The following is a 20,624-nucleotide window of genomic DNA, read 5'->3' as shown; positions in this document are numbered from 1 at the left end:
CAGCATGGCTCTAGATATCTGCGACAACTTAGCAGGATCTTAAAGTGTACCTGTCATAAAGTATGCTGACCCGATCGGCTGTGGATTCTGGGTATCCATGGATACAACCACACCATGACTGTAATGTGTGTGACCCCGACCATAATAGTAACCATATAATTTACAATGAAGTGTGGGAGTGCAAAACAAAAATGACTAAAGTTTTCTGCTCCTCATTAAAAAAAAAAATAATTGATCCTGTCCCTTGGTCTCTTAAAAGGTACCTATCAATTAAACAAACTTCTGACACGTCATAGCAACATGTCAGAGGTTTGTATCGGTGGGGGTCTGGGTGCAGAGACCTCCCTTCGATCGCTAGAAGCAAAATCACTCTGCCCCTTCATCTCTGCTCTCACTGCTATAGTGACGGTGGACAGAATTATAATGGAGCTCATAAAACTTCTCATAGACGAGATTACAGGAAATTCCATAGGCTCCATTATAATTCCGTCCACCAGTACTCGAGAAGTGACAGTGGAGGTGAACGGAAGACCTTCTTCCAGAGACTCGCGGGGGTCTCAGCACCCAGACCCCACCGATACATGTCGCTATGAATTTATGTTTAAATGGTAGGTGCACTTTAATGCTAAAAAAAAAAAAATCAACCAATCATTAATGCATATGGGCCTCTTACCTTACACATCCCATAATCTGTTAGTTTGATGTGACCCTCTGCATCCAAAAGGACATTGTCAAGCTTTAGGTCTCTGTAAATGATCCCTCGTTCATGCAGGAAGTTCAGGGCAATACAGATTTCAGCAGCATAAAACCTAGAAACAAAAACACCAAATAGCTGGTAGTAACTCGAATTTGCTTACATCATAAAATACTATAAAATAATAAGTTGCCAATCTAGATATTTTCATATGCAGGTCATAAAGGTTACTTTTGGTATTACTCTTTGCCATACCTGGCGTGTTCCTCAGGGAGTTTTCTTTGTCGTTGCATATGAAACATGAGGTCTCCTCCATTTACATACTCTATAACCAAAAACAACCTGTATACAGATGGAGAAAAATACATTAAGTTCATGATAAACTCACATGGTTGCAATAACACAGCAAGTCTCCATACTGCCTTTATTGTAAAGCAGCCGAAATACTGAAGTTACTGAGGATTTTATGTGGATAATAGTCTGCTAAGGTCTGCACTCAGAAGAAACGTTTTGGAACACTGGATTTCAGTATGTTACAATCCATGGCTGTCCCAGGAGATGAGCACTGCCAGGTGTCAGACAGTCCCTTATGCCATCCAGGGCCAATTCTAACTTTTCTACTGTCTGAGATGGGGGAAAAAAAGTGCAACCTCACTGAAAATCAGAAAGGTTTTAACGCAGAAACTTAGTGTATAACAGTATCAGCAAAGTGTACTGTATCTCTTTCGCTCTCTCTCTCTCTATCTATCTATATATATCTATATATATATATATATATCTATATATATATATATATATATATCTATATATATCTATATCTATATATTTTACAGTTACCAAGTTATTACTGCATTTTTATTCAGGACTGCCTTGCATTGCACATCTTTGTCCAGCCACCATTCGCAGGTCATTGGTCAATGCATCAAATAGTACACAAGAAAGACAAAGATAATGGGAATGGTGTATACCGGAAGATGTCAGACAAAATTTACAGCCATTCCACCCCCAATCTGCTGCTTGAGGCAAGAGGCTCATCTCACCTCATGCTCATCCTTACCAGAATAGTCTATGGTTGTTCGGGTGACAACTATTTCATGGCCAGCTTTTATAATTTAGTGTGGTTGATGACACTTGAATTTCATTACCTCACAAGACAACCCCTCTCTAGAATCAGGCATCCAAGTGATCTATTCTGATAAATTACACAAGTGCCTATTGGTTTTAAATGGTTACCATAAGGCACTATATGACTGGACAGAGTTAGCAATAGTGGGCCCAGATACGGCATACAGACTTTATAGGTTACACAGCAAAACAAAGATAATTTGTTCTAATACATTTTGCCCAGTTGATCTTTTCCTGCTCCCTTCATCTTCTGCACATATGCTTCTGCTTAGCCTTAGCCAAACACTGGTTAAAAGCAATTTCTGCAATAAACTTAAAAACTTCAAGAAGAAAATTACATCTGGGACTTCTGCACAAAACTATAATAATTCCTTCATTAATTAATTTAGAACTCTTAATAATTTACAGCAAAACAAACTAGAACTGCTAGCCAAGCATCACATAACACCGAGCTTTACAGAAAATCAGTAAACTTCTCAGTGATCCAAAACATCTGACAATGTTCTTTAATTTAACAATTCTCATTGGTTTCTGTATTAAATGAAGTATCTGGGATTGTTCAGACAGATTACATACATTTATACATTGCACATTGGGTTTGTCTGGTCTGGTCAAGATCTTACAAATTGTGCTGAATAAAATGTATATGTTCATTTATCCTCGTACTTTCATGCAACTAATCTATAATGCCCCTTGGCAGACACGCACACTTATGTACAGCATGGTCCATGAAATCTCAGTTCAAGACAATACAGAGACAAACACTATGCATTAGACAGATGCAGCACAATAGTGCTTTCTAAGGGCACTATTACACAGAGCGATAATAGGCTGAATCAGGCCAATTCGGACAATTATTGCTCTGTTTAATAGAGACAACGATTAGCCAATGACAAGGATCATCGGCTGATCATTGGTTCAGGTTTGGACCTAAAATTGTCGGGTGCCAACTGTGCATCAGTACGTGTAATAGAGATGTGCAGCCAACGGGTGACAATTGCCCAAACACCTGACAACTTACACCTCTCCGCTCTCCTGTGCTCCGCAGCTTCCCGGTCCTGGTGGCTGCATCGTCTGAGCCGCCTGTCAGCTGCTCAGCCAATTACAGGCCGCAACGGTCCCAGGCTCAAATGCTGCTGCCACCGGGAAGCTGTGTAGCTTAGGAGAGAAGACCGGGAGCAGGGAGAGGTAAGGTGTCAGGTGTTTGGGCAAGGGCTGCATGGACATCGCTATCGCTGTAGTCAGCCCGCTGGGTTCACACTATGTTTTTGCAATCTGTTTTTTTCCTCAGTTTTTTTTTGCAAAAAACGGATAGAAAAAAAATGAATGCATGTGTGTGCATCCGTTGTGATCCATTTTTCCATTGACTTCCATTATAAAAAAAAAATGGATGTTTTTTTTTGTTTAGCGGACACAAAAATGAGGTTGACCACGTTTTTGTGTACGCTAAAAAAAACACATCTTTTTTTAATAATGGAAGTCAATGGAAAAACTGATCAAAACGGATGCACACAGTTACATCAGTTTTTTTTCAGCAGTTTTTCAGCAGTTTTTTTTTTTTTTTTGCAAAAAACGGATTGCAAAAACGTAGTGTGAACCCAGCCTAATAGGACCCTTACTCCTTTAGAAACCCTCGTGCTCAAGTGCAAGCACTTGTGTATGACAATCTGACTGTCTCTGTGCAGTGTTTGATGGGGCTTGTCATAAAAATTAAACAAGGTAAACAATTATTTTGCTTTGTTCCTTATTGCTTCCAGTTAAAAAAAGGGTACCTATGAAATGAAGTGAAGTCTATCTGCACTAAAAAGCCCAATTTTCCCATCACTTTAATAAATATAGCAAGGGTTGTGGCAATCTTATACTCAGAAATAGCCTTCCATAGCTATCAGAGGGGAAGAAAATAACGTCATCTCTTACCGGCTGGGTGTCTGGAAGCAAGAGTGCAGGCCGACTAGAAAGGGGTTATTAGAAGCTTGCTCAAAGACGTGCTTCTCTGTTTGAACCCAGTCAATATCCTGAAAATAGGAATTACATTAGAGTAAAAAAAAACATGTTAAATGGACAGTAACAATTCACAGAACACAGCAAGTCAATCTGTCACACACTGGCAATATTTAGATGGATTCATTCCATTCTCCCATGTATGCAAGGTGCACATATGGAGATTGACAGCTCCGCAGAAGCCATTTCTTTACCCATGTCTGCCACGCTGTCTAAGCTACTCATCAAGATTATTTTTACATGAGTGCATCAGCAAAAACAACGCTATACACAACATATTGAACGGTATTGAATGCTGGGCCTGAACTCGATAAAAAAAGCATTCCTTATTTGTACAGTATAAAAAAGGTAAAATCCAAGTCACCATAAGTGTAAAAAAAAAAAAAAAAGCTATAAATTCTTTGCGTTTCAGGCCCTTTCTCATATACTTTTTGTTACTTTGCATTTGCATTTTGTGACTGGATTAATCGTGTTATTCATGTAGAATGTCACTGAACCATTCACAAAGTGTAGGGCAGTTCTGTATTGGCTAGACACACTTGCCCACACTGTAACACCACCACCAAAGGCAACAGTGGCTGATGTATAGAGATCTCATCCATGTCTCCAACATTGTTGGTGGACATCATTTCTGCTTTAACTTTCATAAGTGAACAGCACTGAGGCCCTCATCCAGCATAGATGCTCCATGGCCCACGCAAGACGATGAGGCTTTGCAGGTGGTGTTACAGTGTGGGCAGGTGTCTCTAGTCAATACAGAACTGCCCTAAACTGTGAAAATGGTACAGTGACAAGCCCATACTACTTATATAACATCATTATTCCAGTCATTGTGCCTGATATCTACATGGAGGACAATGCTCCAGCTAACTGAGGTCACATCATTAGAGAATGGCTGCTGGAGACTGGGGGACCTAACATTGAGTGACCTGCCCTTTCTCCAGACCTGAATCCCATAAAAAACCTATGGGATCAACTGAGTCACTGTATAAAGGCTTGTAACTCTGTACCCCAGAACCTCAATGACCTGAAGACTGCCCTTCAAGAAGAGTGGGATACCATGCCTCAGCAGTCAATAAGTCGCTTTGTGAATACATTGAGGCGTCATTGTCAATCTGTAACTGATGCTCAGGAGCACATGACAAGTTACTGAGACAGTGACATTCGTTATTGGGGTATACCCACCACTGGGGTTGGCTTTTGTTCCAATAAATTGTATTAAATTGTAATCCTTATGACACGAAATCCAGCTATAGTGATCTCCATAGGTTCAGTAGTAGAACTATAGGAGTCTGGGTATTGCAGCGATAATGAGGTGGTTAAAATACGGCCTTGTGAAATCGTCCCAAGTCGGTAAAGGAATCGTAAATCCAGCATTGCGTCTGTTGTAATTTTCGCTGTTTATGTAACATACTCACTAACAGGTTCTTCTAGACAACAAGTCAATACAAGGCCACAGGCTGCCCGGCTCTGCGCTATTAGAATTATCTCTTGCATGACAAACGTGAAGAGAAGGCTAGCGGAGTTTAGGCGACAGCGCAGAAGAATAGGACAAAAGATTTATTGCAGTAATTAATGAAGTAGTTAGAGGACAGTGCATTACCAGGCCAGCAGAGGCTATCCTACAGGATACAGAGGGCAGATCTGGAGAGACTAATGTATATATAACAGATTAGTCACTGATTACCCTGTCAAGCACTTTGCCACCAAGTTACACCATTATCTCTGCATCCAGCTTAACAAAACAAACATAACCCCATTGTAGGATACACATGAATATCCTAAATGGTCCATACACAGATCCAGCAACCTGCTGACTACACTGAAAAGATTGAGCGGAGGCCAAGGATGTTGTCAGAGCCGAGAAATGCTACCACGGGTCTCTTTGTAAGCAGAAACTTAATTCTTTAACAGGTTGAACAAACCTCTTCATCGTGCACCAGCTCCTTCTTCACCACCTTCATGGCGTACGTTTGGTCGTTCTTTTTTAACCGTACTAAAAGGACTTTGGCGTAGCTTCCTCTACCAATCACTCTGATGAGATCGAAGTCCTGAAGGCTAAGTCCCTGCGAAATTTTAATGCCATCCATTCCATCAATGACAGGTTTGAGGTCCTAAAAAAAATGAAGCAAGATATGTCTCTTTTAACTTGATAAAGAGGTACTACACCTCGAAACGCGTTGTTTCTGAGACAATAAATCATCTCTTCAATATACTTGTTTGAACTAAGTACCATTCAGCGCCGAACAAGGTCCTTCTACTCTAGCCCGGCATAACTCTGAGGCTGTGACACATCTCCATTCTCAGGGATCGGGATCTCGTGGCTCAGGATCCTCGACAGCAAACTCTGGGACTGGCTGCTGCGGTTACTCCATCTGTCTTCATTGATAAGCGCTACTAGGTGTTGTACTCTTTGTACAACACAAAAAGGTGAGCATAACCATATGTGCTCTCCCTTCCCACCCGAGTATTGATGTTATTACCCTATGGTGCCTCTCTCTTCCTCTTAGCCTGCTTCATGTTACCTGAATAAACCCTTTAATTGACTGATCTCTCTATGTTTCGGTATAGTGAGGGATTTCCAAAGCTGGTGAGACAGGTAGAAGCCATCGGTGACTGAAAGTGATAACAGGTCCCCCCTTCAACATTTTAGTTTGATAATCTTGATATCGAAGTTCAAAAAGAGTAAAATTCTGACTTTCTTAAGCCAACATTAGGGGGAGCTCACTGCATACATTTCTATGTTATTATTAGTTCAATGTATAACTGCATTAAGCTCCTCCTGGTAGCTGCTGAAGGTTTTCAGAATTTGATTACTGTAAAAAACTATAGATCAATATTAAAATAAATCATCATGTAATGTTATCTAATGCAAGCTATAGGAAGGTCTCTTGAACCCCAATTTTAGTAATGACTTCTGTAAACCAAAGGAGGTTTCATTCCATTTGGCCTTCCTTACCTCAGACCCATCCTTTCGTGATTCAATTTTCCGAGGCGGAGAGATAATATTAACTAGAAAATAAATAAAAAAAAACAGTAAATACAAATCAACACATTTCCTAGATTTACTGTTTGAGGATGCTTTGCCACCGTTAAGCAAGAACTTACCTATCCCCGTACCCCCAGCAAGCCGCGGGATCGGCCCAGGGACGCCTGCCGGAAGGCATTTTCCAGCTGGGACAGACCTTTTCCCCATAGAGTCGTGACGTCATCACAACTTGGGGGAAAATTCCTTCTTACAGGGGTCCCATAGCCTGTCACGCCACTCACCGCAGGCACGGGGAGAGGTAAGTTCCTACCTGTAATTAATTTCCCCCCTGCTGCATCTTAGAAATCCACAGATTTTTTCTTTGAGGCTATGTTCACACAACGTATCAGACCGGCCGTTCCGGCCGGCCGCAGAGCTCTGATGCGGGCGCAGCAGCGCGTGCCCGCATCAGAGCTTCCCATAGCGCACAGTGAAGTGAGTGGCCGGAGCCGCTCGCTTCACTGTGTGAACTGACGGCTTTCTGCGGACGGAATTCACTAAATTCTGGCCGCAGAAAACTGACATGTCAGTTATTTGCGGCCCCGTATGGGATCCTGGCCGGAGCTCCAGCTGGGATCCCATATCAGATAAGGTAATGTTGCGCTCCGCAAAAAGTACGGCCTTTGTTGCGGATGACAACAACGGCCGTACTTTTACGTAGTGTGAACATAGCCTAAATCTGCCTAAATAATATTCTAACCAAAAACAAAGAAACACTGTAATAAGCTTTGTATACGTATAGTCTGGATCCGACTATTGTCAGCCTGTCATTATTCTTACAACAACCTTTTCTCAGCTGTCTCACATAAATTACCAGGCTGATGGCACGGTCCTTGTGCCAGAAACCTGCTTATCTAACTGTTGGCCATGTCTGCACTGTGTGCTTCTAAATGCCATGCCATCAACAGGATCAGGATAGCAATATGACAGCCTGATGAGATACTGTAACTGGGATATTAAAGGGGTTATACAGCGTTAGAAAAACATGGCCCCTTTCTTCCAGAGACAGCACCACTCTTGTCTCCAGTTTAGGTGCGGTGCAATTAAGCTCCATTCACTTCAATGGAACGGAGTTGCAAAACCTGCACCCAAACAGGAGACAACAGTGGTGCTGTCTCTGGAAGAAAGCGGCCATGTTTTTGTATTGCTGGATAATCACTTTAAATATTTGCTTCCCTGTCACAAAACCCTTGAGCCCTTGAGGGATTCCTGTGACATCCTAAATGATGACATGACGATTCTCTAAAGCAGAGAGGGCACATAAATAAGAAACATTCTGTGCACGTATGTCTGGTAACTGTTAACATTAGATCTCTGTTATCAATAATCATCTGCGTATGGGGACAACTGGGGTGTGTATGGGGCATGAATAGGAGTTGAGATGCAGTAATCCAGCATAGCCATGACATAGTGAACAGAGCCTTTTTTTTTTTTTTTAAGATCCAGTCACAAGGGGTCTTTAAAGGGACCCTCGTCAAATACAGTAATGGGTAAGTACTCTGAACACCAACTATCCCTCCTTGCTGGCTTACAGTGTGTCAGGCCTGTGTTACACGCTGATGCTTAGGAAGCACTACTAAGTTTCGTATAATGGACAGGACTACTAAGGTACCTGCAGGCTTACAGCGGGGGAAAGAAACAGAGCAGAATGGATAAGCAAAATACAGATTCGGAATCAGTCTTTTCGGTCATTTACTGACCATTGTGGCTGGGGGGGATCAGAGGGCCTATTCATGCATCATTGTATTGAGGTTAAATATACATCTCTAGTTAGATTGTTAGTGTCCACTAAATATCATTAAAGAACCATTTTCTGTAATTGTGTACACTCCATTTACGAAGTCATTCCACTCAAGAGATATTATATAGTGAGACACCTTTTGAAGTGAGAATTATATTCCAAATGAGTCTTTGAAATGATATAATTCCAACAGAAAACAGCTTCAATCTAGCAGTAGGGAGCCCTTTTTTTACCGTATCAGCATTGAGTTTTATTCTTACTATACACAGTGTGGAGACTACAGGTGTTACGGCTTCTTTATTAAAAGGAATAAAAAGAGGTTCCTTCCAAGCTGCTGTGGCTCCCTAAAGGCTATCTACAGACACTGTGCTAAAAGCTTATTTGAATGAAAATTACAACTCTTAAAGGGAATGTATTGCCTCAATTTTTTATACTGATTAGAGGCAGAAATTAAAACATGTTATTTTTTTTCTCATTGAAATTTTTGTAATTTTAATTTTTAGTAGATTAATATAAAGGCAGCCACTTTGCCCTATTTGTTTTTAACAGCATTCAGGCTTTACAGAAAGCAACAATTGACGTGAGCTGTTGTGTTGACATGAAGGTATCTGAAGGGCATGCTCTGTGACCTTTGCAAAAGTTATTCCACTGGGAGGAGGAGATTAAGCTGTGAGCTCATTTGTTCTTTTCTATCTACCAGTGTCACCTGAGGGTACTATAACATGGCCCAATGGGGGCCCAATAATAACTGTAAACGAGTGCCGATCTGCTGGATTGGTGCTCATTTACTGGGCCTATTACACGGCCTGATAATCGTTTAACAAGGGCTTCATGGAAATAGTTATCGATGTCCTTGCAGCCCTTGCTTAAACTGCATACATTACCTATCCATGGCCGAGGGCTTCTCCTGTGCTCTGCTTTTCCCGGGTTCCGCGCACTGCAGCTTCAGAGCGGCCTGTCTTAGCTGACAGGCCGCTCAGCCAATCACTGGCCGTGGCGGTCCCAGCCAGTGATTGTCAGCTAAGACAGGCTGCTCTGAAGCTGCAGCGTGCGGGACCAGGGGAGAAGCAGAGCACAGGAGGAGCCCTGGACCATGGATAGGTAATGTATGCACTTTGCAAATCGTCGGCTGCCGGAACGGTAATCGACAAATTGGCCCTATCTGGCCGATTATCGTTCTGTGTAACAAACACAACGATCAGCCGATGACAACGATCATCTGCGGATATAGGTTCGGACCTAATTTTTCGGGCACCGACCGCACCGCTATGTGTAACAGCTAACATGTAATACCCTTACACTGTACTGCTACACACATCCCTTTCCAACAGCCTCCTCCTTATCATAACACAAGACGGAAAGTGTCAGCTTTAAAGGGGAACTCCACTTAAGATTAAACCCTGTTCAATCCCCACCCATAGTATAAACTTGTGTGTAATAGGTTTCTATTACATGAATTGGGCCATTTGTTTGCAGCACATCCTGACACACCCTGAAGCTGCAGAGAATCCTCACTTCCTGGTCCACTCTGTCTTCACACCTCTGTGCTCCCCCAAAGTCACATGATCTGTCTCTTCTGTTGCCAGGCAAGCTCTAATACCTCATCTGTAACCCTGCCCACTGACATCACACCAATCAGTGAGCACCTGGCCAAGGGATAGGGAAATAACAGAACAGTGACAGCCTCCTGAACAGTATAGGGGAAAGGAAAACAGTTGTTTCATATGACTCTCTTTCTAATATATCTAGATCAGATTTTAGAAAAACTTGTAACTCAGGATCGGCGGTAGTTTGAAAAATGAGAGATGGCTCAAAGTACCCAGGGAGACTTGGTGAGCGAGACCAGCTAGGTTTGGGAGCATTTGATTTTTTTAGCTCTTTAGTGGAATATCTCTTTAAGGCTTAGTGGTAAAAAATTAAAACTGGAATATTTCAGGATTATTATATAATATAGTAAGTAAAATGGAAAATTAAAAAAAAAAAAAAAAACAATTCTTAAAAATATATTGTTAACAAAATGTATTTAAACAATAGGTTATTTTCTGAAGTAATTTCCCTTTAAGCTTCAAGTATAGCCATGAAAAAAATGCATTGTTTAAGCAATTTTATGCTACATATCCTCCACATGGTGTTTCATTTAGCACTACACTGGCTCAGTGACTTGCAGCCCGGCCCTCAGTAACAATGAGCAGACAGGTCACTGATTCCACAATGTCAGAGCAAAGCACTCATCCTCTACTGCTCAGACGGTCTTCTGTATTCGGCAGTCCCACAGGCTTTTAATAGAGTAACTTTTGCATTCGGTTATCATGCCACTAGTAATCCTTGTGCTTCTCTGGCCTAAATGAGACTTTGTGCAGACAGGACCTGCGTGCATCACAGGAACAAGTACTATAAGGTCGCCTTCTATTCTATCATTGGTTCATCCCACAAAAGGGATGTTTCCAATTAGTGGAGGCGATAGCTGCTGTGTAATTAGCATTGATCCTCTATGACTTTTATGGTCTTTCATAACTAAATGACTACTATAAATGTCTAACCAGAATTTACCAATTAATCTTGTGTATGATATAAGCCCTTGAGTTGTGCTTCTGTCTTACAATGTTCACAACAGAACTATATGATTAATTGCCTTACTGTGAAATCGGCACAAGTGTAAGAGTCAGAAACAGGAAAAAGGAAGAGAGGAAAGAGACGGGGAGTTCTACAACCAATACTTCATCCAAAACTACAATAATGATCCCTAAAGAATGGCTAAATGTAATGCTTAGGTTTACAGTTTCAAAAGTGTTTTCCAAGATAGATCATCATTAAAAGGGTATTTCCATATGTAATACCCATAGCTCTTAGGGTATGTTCACACTGTAAATTTGTCAGAAACTCCGTGTAACACTGTTTGTCTATGGGAGGGTTTGCGCGCCATCGTTCTCCACTCAAAGAATTGACACGAACCCAGGCAGGTGGAATTCCGCCACATTCACTCAGTGTGAACATACCCTTAGAGTAAAGAACCCCTCATCTGTGATGCTGGTAAAGCCTTCTTTTAGACATAGAGGATGCCCCCTTGTCATGGTTACTTGGCTAGGGGCAAGAAAGAGGAGTAGGAATATCTCAGTACCAGAGATAGCTACATGAACAAGAGCAGTTCTGTACCGGGGCCCAGACCTCCACTGATCCCATAATGATGGCTTATCCTAAACAGAAAACATCAATGTTACATCTCAGAAACCCCCTTTAATAAGTGTTTGGTAATTGCTAATTTTGTTCAGGAATGTGAATCCAGCAGCTAGTAAGGCACAAGAACCATGAGTGGCCGAGTGCAGACAATGACCTGCTGTACTGAACAAGTGGAAGGACAAAGTCACTGAGCCATGTAACAAATCCTTCATGTGTTCTGCCTCAGTGTGACACCCAAAGACCTCCGTAATAGCTTTCTAATTGCTGATGGCAAGATGGGGGAAAAGCATCGCCATCACAGACACTATAATTAAATAACCGTTCTTGTGGCAGCCAGGCATGCGGGGCTTATAGTTTATCCTCACAGACCTGAGCACAACTTACTTCCATCTGTCTCTTCAGGGGGGTTATCTCCCTCGTCACTTTTATCATCTACTCGCGGCTCCTGGAAAGGCATGACCGAATCCTGTCAAAAAAACACAAGTTACAGGTTACATCTTCTTCTGCCTGAAAGACGTTAACAAGAAACAAAAAGGACAAAAAGCCCTGCTCCGACTTTCCCTAGTGGTTCTAGAGGCTTTATTAGTGCGCTGGCCTCATCACGACTATGAACAGCTCAAGACACATCTTCAAATCTTTCGGAAGAGGTTCATGCTCTGGCAAATATAAGAACAGGAGTAGAACGTGGGCTGCATCTTAACCACAGTGTCTGCTCCTTAACGGGACTCATCAGGGCAGCTGGTGTTCAGATGGCTGATCCGTGCACATCTTGATTATTAATGCACTCTTAACCCACATCTAAAAAGGCAAAGCTATGTATCTATCCCTCGAGATCGGCAGAAGGAAAAGAGGGGAAAAAAACAAACAAAAAAAAAAATTGTTCTAAAAATGAGGCAAATAAAAGCGGCAAGCAGCAGCAATTCAGGTTCCTTTGTATCGCTGTAGAATTCAACGTGATCGTTTCCAGAAACCGTAAAAAGAGAGAACCCAGGGGACGGGATCAGATAGAGACAATGCAGCGAGAAGCCTGCAATGATTGACAGCGCCAACAGACAGGAAATAAGCGGCCGCAAGACTAAATAATTCTTCTACAAAAGGAGCAGGTACACATGTATTATAGACAAGTGATCAGAACTGAATTGTCGGTGAAAGGAAAGAAAGATGAGAAATTAGCTTTAGTCAGAATAGCACTGATATCAAAGAACTATTTTCTAAGTCAACCTGTCTTCCTTCTGTTCTCTAACAATGTGCTATTGTTATCAGATATTTGTTAGTAGGAGATCCCCCACAGGCCGCACTCACTTGCGTATACTATCCGTAAGTTCTTACACCCATATTATACCAACAAGGTCCAGCCTCCACATGGGTCTAAAGACCATAACTGACAGAATCGTAGAACACCATGAAGCTAAAGGTTTAGGTCATTATACTCTTATTATTTGCTGCTATAATAATGTTGAAAAAAATGTATCTGTAAATCTAGCCATGTAAAAAATTAGGATATGCTTACCATTCCAACACATCACACCTAGGGGTCTAATAAGAAGCCTTTAAAAATAAAGCAATCATCCCGAGCAATATGTTTACCAAGGGATAACATACATGGAGAGAAGCAGGTTATACTATGTATTATCCACTTATAAAACACTACTTTTTCAGGTGTTCTTGCTTTCATATACATAACATGGATAAAAAGAAATGATTTGCCTCTCCACTATCTGACTACCTGCCCCTCTCCTAACAATTATAATAGATGATACCACATTAAACTGGCCATAAACATATGAAAGCCCTCCAGTCCACTCATTCACCCAACAGCCATCTCCCTTCATATTGCAATAAATGTTATATTATAGGGTAGGAAGCAAGCGGCTGACAGTCAACCCTGGCTAGAGGCTATTTTCTGGAACAGTGGAAAGTTAAGAGATATATGCAGGCGCCATAGGGGGAAATCTGGGAGAAAGGTGGTGAAGACAAAGGCAATTGGATTTGCTCAACTTATGATGTTGTACTCCGAGCACAACATCTAAAAACGCTCTTGGAATGATGGAGTTTGGAGCAGCCACAGGTTTCTAGGTTGCTGGGATCCTGAGACACTGGGTCCCAACAGGAGATGCAGAGTGGTGGGGTGTCGAGTCCCCGCAGTTGGCAGCGGTGCATGTAGATGAAACCTTGACAGGCGCTGGCCAACAGTAGATATAGGACTAAGTAGATATAAGTCCAAAGTAGGTACTACTAAAAACACATTTGTCTCGAGGGTCAACGTGTTTCGAGGTACAGGGGATCCCTTTCTCAAGGGAGGCATGTCTCCCTGACATGAAAAAGGGGTCCCCTGTACATCGAAACACGTTGTCCCTTGAGACAAATAATGTGTTTTTAGTAGTACCTGCTTTGGACAGTCCTATATCTACTTTCGGCCAGCGCCTGTCAAGGTTTCATCTACATCCACCGCTGCCAACTGCAAGGACTTGACAGCCCACCACTCTGCATTTTCTGGAACATGGATGGGGAACCTTTGGCCCTACAGGTGTTGCAAAACTAAAATTTTTAATTTCCCATCCAGGCATGATGGGAATTGTTGGAACAAATAATCGTGTATCCAGAAACAAGACTCATTTTAATTCACCTGTTAACCCAACATCTGCATTCTAGAATATGGTCCACCATCCGCAGTAGGCCCAAAGCCTTGTCACTCTTATGTGTTTGAATAAATATCTACTCCTTTTTTTCTGGAGATATTAGGTTGTTGTGCACGAATTTGTCATTAGTAACCCTTTAATATGGTAATTTGTACTTTAAGCTTAGTTGTCCTTTAAGCGCTCATAATGTTAGTCCAACAATTGGTTTAGCATTGCTTCTAAGGTCATTTTGTGAGCCTCATTAAACACCCAACCACTGAATTGCTGCAGGAATAATTTGATCAGTCTTTCTGGCATCCATTGTATGCTGTAGTGCTGCCTTGCAGACCAGGCATATAATAAGTTTACATCTAAATCTCTTTAATTATTTTTTTTATTATTATTTTTTATACACAGGACTCCAAGGGGGTCATCTGAGATTACAAAAAAAGTCTGCTTTTTTGACAGACATAGTAGCACTCTTGGCCATTGGATGTGTCTGCTATTGCAGCTTCTTGCCTGGGAATACGCTATGTTACAGCTAACATTCATAGCTGAAACTTTATCTGCCATTACATGACCATGCAAATGTCTACGGAAGTCAAGCCGTCTGAGTCTTGGCAATCAGATTTCGGAGTCTTGTCTCACAATGAGGCTGCTGCAAAGTCATCCAAGTACAAAAAAAAACACAAGGAATCCTGTTTCTCAAAGTCCCGGCTCCCACTTTAATGAGTTGCTATGGTAACACGTTACACTGGACAGGAAAAGTCACGATTCCAGCTGTAAGTGGAGTGCAAATAAATAAGAAGCTTTCTTGGTTTTGGGAAGTGCATGTGAATATATTGGCTTAGTGCTGGGAGATGAGCAGAGGATTATATGTAACATAATCAGTGCAAGTGCAAGGCCTTACAGTATGGTCTATTAGTGACCGCCGAGGAGGACAGCTCACACAGACAGATGAAATATTATACAGTGATGGATAGGTCCGACACTAAGCGGCATAGCATTCAGAGGAGAGACACTGCTGAGTACTTTCTCCTATGACAGGCCATCAGCCGCTTGGGAAAATAACCACAGAATTACCATAGAACCAGCAAATACTCATTTCATATATTGAACACCCGCAAAATCCAATACTCCATGGTGAATTACAGAAATGTGGCAACAGCTATCAATCATTCTGTAATGTCTCTGAGCTCCTTTATGGAAGGCATCCTTATAGGACAGGGAACCTTCCGCCCTCCAGCCTTGCAAAGCTACAAAGCCCATCATACCTGAGCTTTGCCTTTCCAGACATGATGGGAATTATAGTTTTGTAACAGCTGGAAATCGCTGATCGTCAGGGCAGCCCATAGGATACAGCAGCGTCTGCTGCAGATGCTCCTATCCCACAGTGCGGCGGCAGCAGATCGTTGCTGTACCAGTCGTTTGTCTTTCAACATGTTTGAAAGACAAATGACGCACGCAAATGACGCATGATCAGACGACATGAACGATGTTGGCTGATCGCTGCTGTCAATTGCACGGGACGATTATAGGCCGTAACGGCCGATATTGGCCGAATACGGTCGATAATAGTTTCGTGGAATAGGGCCTTTACTCATTCTTTATTTTTCCTATTTTAGAGCCCTTCATATAGGGTGTCTAACTCGCTTCCCTTCAGCTGTTGCAAAACTACAATTCCCATCATGCCTGGACATCTAAGGGGAATTGCAGTTTTGCAACAGCTGGATGTTGCGAGTTTGACACCTGTGCCCTACAATGTCCCTGATCTAGAACGTCATTGCAGTTTACCTTGCTCTTCTATGGATTCTCACAAGTTTTACCATAAAGCTTCTCACACTTTAACTTACTGCACCTTCTTTGCCCCCAGTCAAATGCTCATTCAGCCAGCATCTATCTCTCCTGACTCCACCATACACGTGTGTTCTGGAAGCCGCTGCCAGACTTCTGATCAGAACAAAAACGTCAAGTATGTTGAAATTCAACTTGCCAATCCTTCTCTTCCCTGACATCTGCCACCAGGAAGAGTCGGAAGGCGACTAAACACATAAGGCTGGGTTCACACTATGTTTTTGCAATCAGTTTTCTTGCAAAAAAACGGATGAAAAACTGATAAAAGAAAACGGATGCAACTGTCTGCATCCATTTTGATCAGTTTTTCCATTGACTTCCCAAAAAAAAAAAAAAAAATCAAAAAGGATATTTTTTTGACAGACACAAAAACGTGGTCCACCTCATTTTTGTGTCCGTCAAAAAAAAAAAAACGGATCTGTTTTGATCAGTTTTTTTTTTTTTTTTTTTTTTTTTATAATGGAAGTCAATGGAATAACGGATCAAAACGAATGTACACAGTTGCATCCGTTGTTTTTCATCAGTTTTTTACCTTTTTTTCTTTTTTTGCATAAAAACGGATTGCAAAAACATAGTGTGAACCCAGCCTTAGATGGTCAGTCTCTCTAAAATTGGCAGGTTTAGCCAAAATTAATCTGATGATGTAAAACCAACAGCCAACAGCTATCTTCCCTGATCGCTGAATGCACATGAATGATCAGCAGCTTTCCTGAATGAAAGGGGTGTAAGCTGCCAACATACTCCACTGGTGGTGGCCTCTCTCCGTGAGATTCAACATGCCTGATCTTTCTCTGCCAGGGGAGAGTTGGAAGACCCCAGTATACATAAGATGGATGGCCAGTACGGCTAAAGTCAGCGGATTTGGCCAACATTTCCCATAAAACAAAGTTGGTAAAACCAGATGTGTACCACATACACTCACCCGCCACTTTATTAGGTACACCTGTCCAACTGCACGTTACCACTTAATTTCTAATCAGCCAATCACATGGCGGCAACTCAGTGCATTTAGGCAGGTAGACATGGTCAAGACAATCTCCTGCAGTTCAAACCGAGCATCAGTATGGGGAAGAAAGGTGATTTGAGTGCCTGTGAACGTGGCATGGTTGTTGGTGCCAGAAGGGCTGGTCTGAGTATTTCAGAAATCTACTGGGATTTTCACGCACAACCATCTCTAGGGTTTACAGAGAATGGTCCGAAAAAGAAAAAACATCCTGTGAGCGGCAGTTCTGTGGGCGGAAATGCCTTGTTGATGCCAGAGGTCAGAGGAGAATGGGCAGACTGGTTCGAGCTGATAGAAAGGCAACAGTGACTCAAATAGCCAACCGTTACAACCAAGGTAGGCAGAAGAGCATCTCTGAACGCACAGTACGTCCAACTTTGAGGCAGATGGGCTACAGCAGCAGAAGACCACCCGTTACTAGCATGGTGTACCTAATAAAGTGGCCGGTGAGTGTACATACATGTAAAGGAAACAAATGTGCTGTTTTTGGTAACCTATATCCTGTACTGTTTTTTTTACCCCAAGGATCTAATCACTTCCTGGTTTCCACTCTAAGGGTATGTTCACACTGTGTAAAACTGGTGGAATTCCGTGGCGGAACTCTCCACCACAGAATCCCGCCTGCCTCAGTGTGACACTGCTTCTCTATGGGAAAGTGCGCCTCTTCCACTGCCGCGGCTCTCCACTAAAAGAATTCCGCCAGTTTCACTCAGTGTGAACATACCCAAAACGGTGACCTTGCTGTTGTCATGCAACAGTGCACACACTTTCCCAGACTTAGGGTACTATTACACAATGCAATTTTTTAACGATCAAGGATATACGATCTCAAACGATCGCTATTGCGAACGACCTGAAATCATTCACCCAATTACACAGAACAATGATCGTTACTTTTGAGCATTCTTGCGGTCGTCTTGTCGTTGGTATTGCATTCGCCGCTACTGCGAACGACCGAAAGACGTCTTTTTCCATGTGAACGATTTGTGAATGATCAACGATAAAAATGGGTCCAAATTCTATCAAACGACTAACGATTTCTCGCTGGTCGTTAAATCGTTGTATGCTATTACACTAAACGATTTTCTTTCAAATCCGAACGATCTAACGATTTTTCGAACGATAATCATTCTGTGTAATACCACCATTACAGGCTCAGTGGAGACTAACTGCCAGGGCTTCCTGGAGACTGCAGATGAACAGAGCATGCCTGACCTGGCTTGGTGTGTAGTAACCAAGAACAACAAGTTCTCAAAACACTACAATATCAGAAATACTTGTACCTTTGAAATAATTTCACATAATGCATAAGTTTTCTTAATGGAAAAGTGTTAATGTGCCACTCATATTTTAGATAATAGAGTAAAAGGGAAAAAATGTTGGAGGGCACAGAGTATATTTTGGAAAGTATACATTCATTAAGGCCGGGTTCACACGGAGCAAAACTAGTGGAATTCCGCCGCGGAATGCCGTTAGCCTCCCTCTCATAATGTGAGTCTATGGGAGGTGCGCGCTGCTGTTCTCACAGCGTCTCTCCGCGCTGAAGAATGAACATGTTCATTCTTCAGCGCGGACAGAGCAGGAGCGCGCGCCACCAATAGACTCCCATTATGAGAAGGAGGCTAACGGCATTCCGCGACGGAATTCCACTAGTTTTGCTCAGTGTGAACCATGTAACACTTATGACACAAAGCCTTTCCAGTCTGCACCCCTGCCCCTTCCGTTTAGTTAAGCCGAGCCATTCTAGTGACATCACTCATTGCAAAACAACTGATGACTTCCCTAGAATACTAAAAAAATTACCAGATGAGGCCTGTGACCAACTGTATTTTGCCAAGTTGTGGAAAAGTTGCATTACATCTACAACTTTTTATTATAAAAAAAAAAAAAAAACACAGCATATAATACTCACCATATGCTTTCTGCAGGTCAGTGGGACAAGTATGTGACAGCGTTTATGGACAAGCAGTTTGCAATTGATACACTTGTAGCCTTGCCTCCCAAGGCCCCATATCCTTTCACTGCACTGGCCACAGTAGGCTTTCTGAAAATGGAGTAAACATGTCATTATAGCGATCATACAGCAGTCATATCACACCGAACAGGGTCTATAATGTAAATGTACCATTAAAGGACAGGAGCATTAATAATGTAATAGCTTTATCTTTGATCCCCCCCCCCCACTGGATATATAGTAGTATACATGTATACATGGCAACAGTTTCCCAGAACAATTTGCTGGTAGCCAGATGCACTAATGTACATTAAATGTAATGCATATGTCAGGAGACCAGGCCATAAAGTATAATCCGAGTGCTGCACCTGCAATACAACTACTCTGCTATTCTCACCAGCAATCTCTCATATACATATATATGTTCCAGTGCCTTTTAGTGTTATGGTACGTTTACAAAGATTTATTTGACAGATTTCTGAAGCCAAAGCCAGGAATGGATGTGAGAAGAGGAGAAATCTCAGTGTTTTCTTTACGACCTGTTCCCTGTTTATAGTCTGTTCCTGGATTTGGCTTCAAAAATCTGTCAGATAAATCTGTACGTGTAAACGCAAGACTAGTCTTGCACATAAGGAGGCCAATTATTAGGACACATATGTATTAAAGAGAATCTGTCAGCTATAATTGACGCTGTTAGGTAGCTGTTAGGTCAAGACAACACATGGTACCTTTCATATATCTGTCTGTGCTTCTAGAACGTAGAAACGTGTTGTTTTTTATTACCTGGTACAAAGTCAGAGGATTTTCCAAACTCCTAAAAATCCTTAAAGGGGTTATCCAGTGCTACAAAAACATGGCCACTTTCTTTCAGAGACAACACGATCTTGTCTCCAGTTCAGGGGCGATTTGCAATTAAGCTCCATTCACTTCAATGGAACTGAGCAGCAAAACCCTGTCCAAACTGGAGACTAGAGTGGGGCTGTCTCTGGAAGAAAGTGGCCATGTTTTTTGTAGCACTTGATAACCCCTTTAGGGTGCCTTCACACCTACCAGATCCACAGCGGATCTCACTTCTGCTGATTCGAAGCGAGAACCGCTGCAGATCCGGTGCCATTCACCCCTATGATAGCACATATTCGCAGCGGGAGTAACATCCCTCTGTGAATATGTGCTTTAACCCCTCGCTGTCCGCAGCCCCATTAGCCCATCCTCGGCCGCATCCCCCATCTCCGGCCGCTTTCCCCCATCCCCCGCCGCATCCAGCAGCCCGCATCCCCGGCCGCATACTGCAGCCCGCCGCTGAGAGCCTAAAGTACCTGCTCGGCGGCGCGGCTGCAGTGAGGCTCCCGGCTCCAGTCCCGCTAATGAGCGGGACCGGAGCCGGGACCCTCATTGCAGCCGCGCCGCCGAGCAGGTACATTATGCTCTC

At 42.4% G+C, this 20,624-nt stretch overlaps 1 protein-coding gene across 5 annotated transcripts in view; it reads right to left on the bottom strand.

The window, feature by feature from the left end:
• The window catches only part of PRKCZ (protein kinase C zeta), a 179,590-nt gene that overhangs the window by 29,734 nt on the left and 129,232 nt on the right, over positions 1-20,624 (bottom strand). For all 5 annotated transcript variants that reach the window (XM_069948021.1, XM_069948019.1, XM_069948020.1 and 2 more), the window contains 7 exons: positions 19,154-19,285; positions 12,151-12,232; positions 6,780-6,832; positions 5,746-5,934; positions 3,737-3,834; positions 950-1,036; positions 674-809 (listed from right to left, as the gene is read on the bottom strand). In XM_069948021.1, the coding sequence (XP_069804122.1) occupies positions 674-809; positions 950-1,036; positions 3,737-3,834; positions 5,746-5,934; positions 6,780-6,832; positions 12,151-12,232; positions 19,154-19,285 (777 nt within the window). The remainder of the gene's footprint in view (positions 1-673; positions 810-949; positions 1,037-3,736; positions 3,835-5,745; positions 5,935-6,779; positions 6,833-12,150; positions 12,233-19,153; positions 19,286-20,624) is intronic.

Source organism: Dendropsophus ebraccatus, chromosome 12 (assembly GCF_027789765.1).
Source record: "Dendropsophus ebraccatus isolate aDenEbr1 chromosome 12, aDenEbr1.pat, whole genome shotgun sequence".
NCBI lineage: Eukaryota > Metazoa > Chordata > Amphibia > Anura > Hylidae > Dendropsophus > Dendropsophus ebraccatus.
The sequence above is the reverse complement of the archived record's forward strand: the minus strand, read 5'-3'. Positions and strand labels throughout refer to the sequence as shown.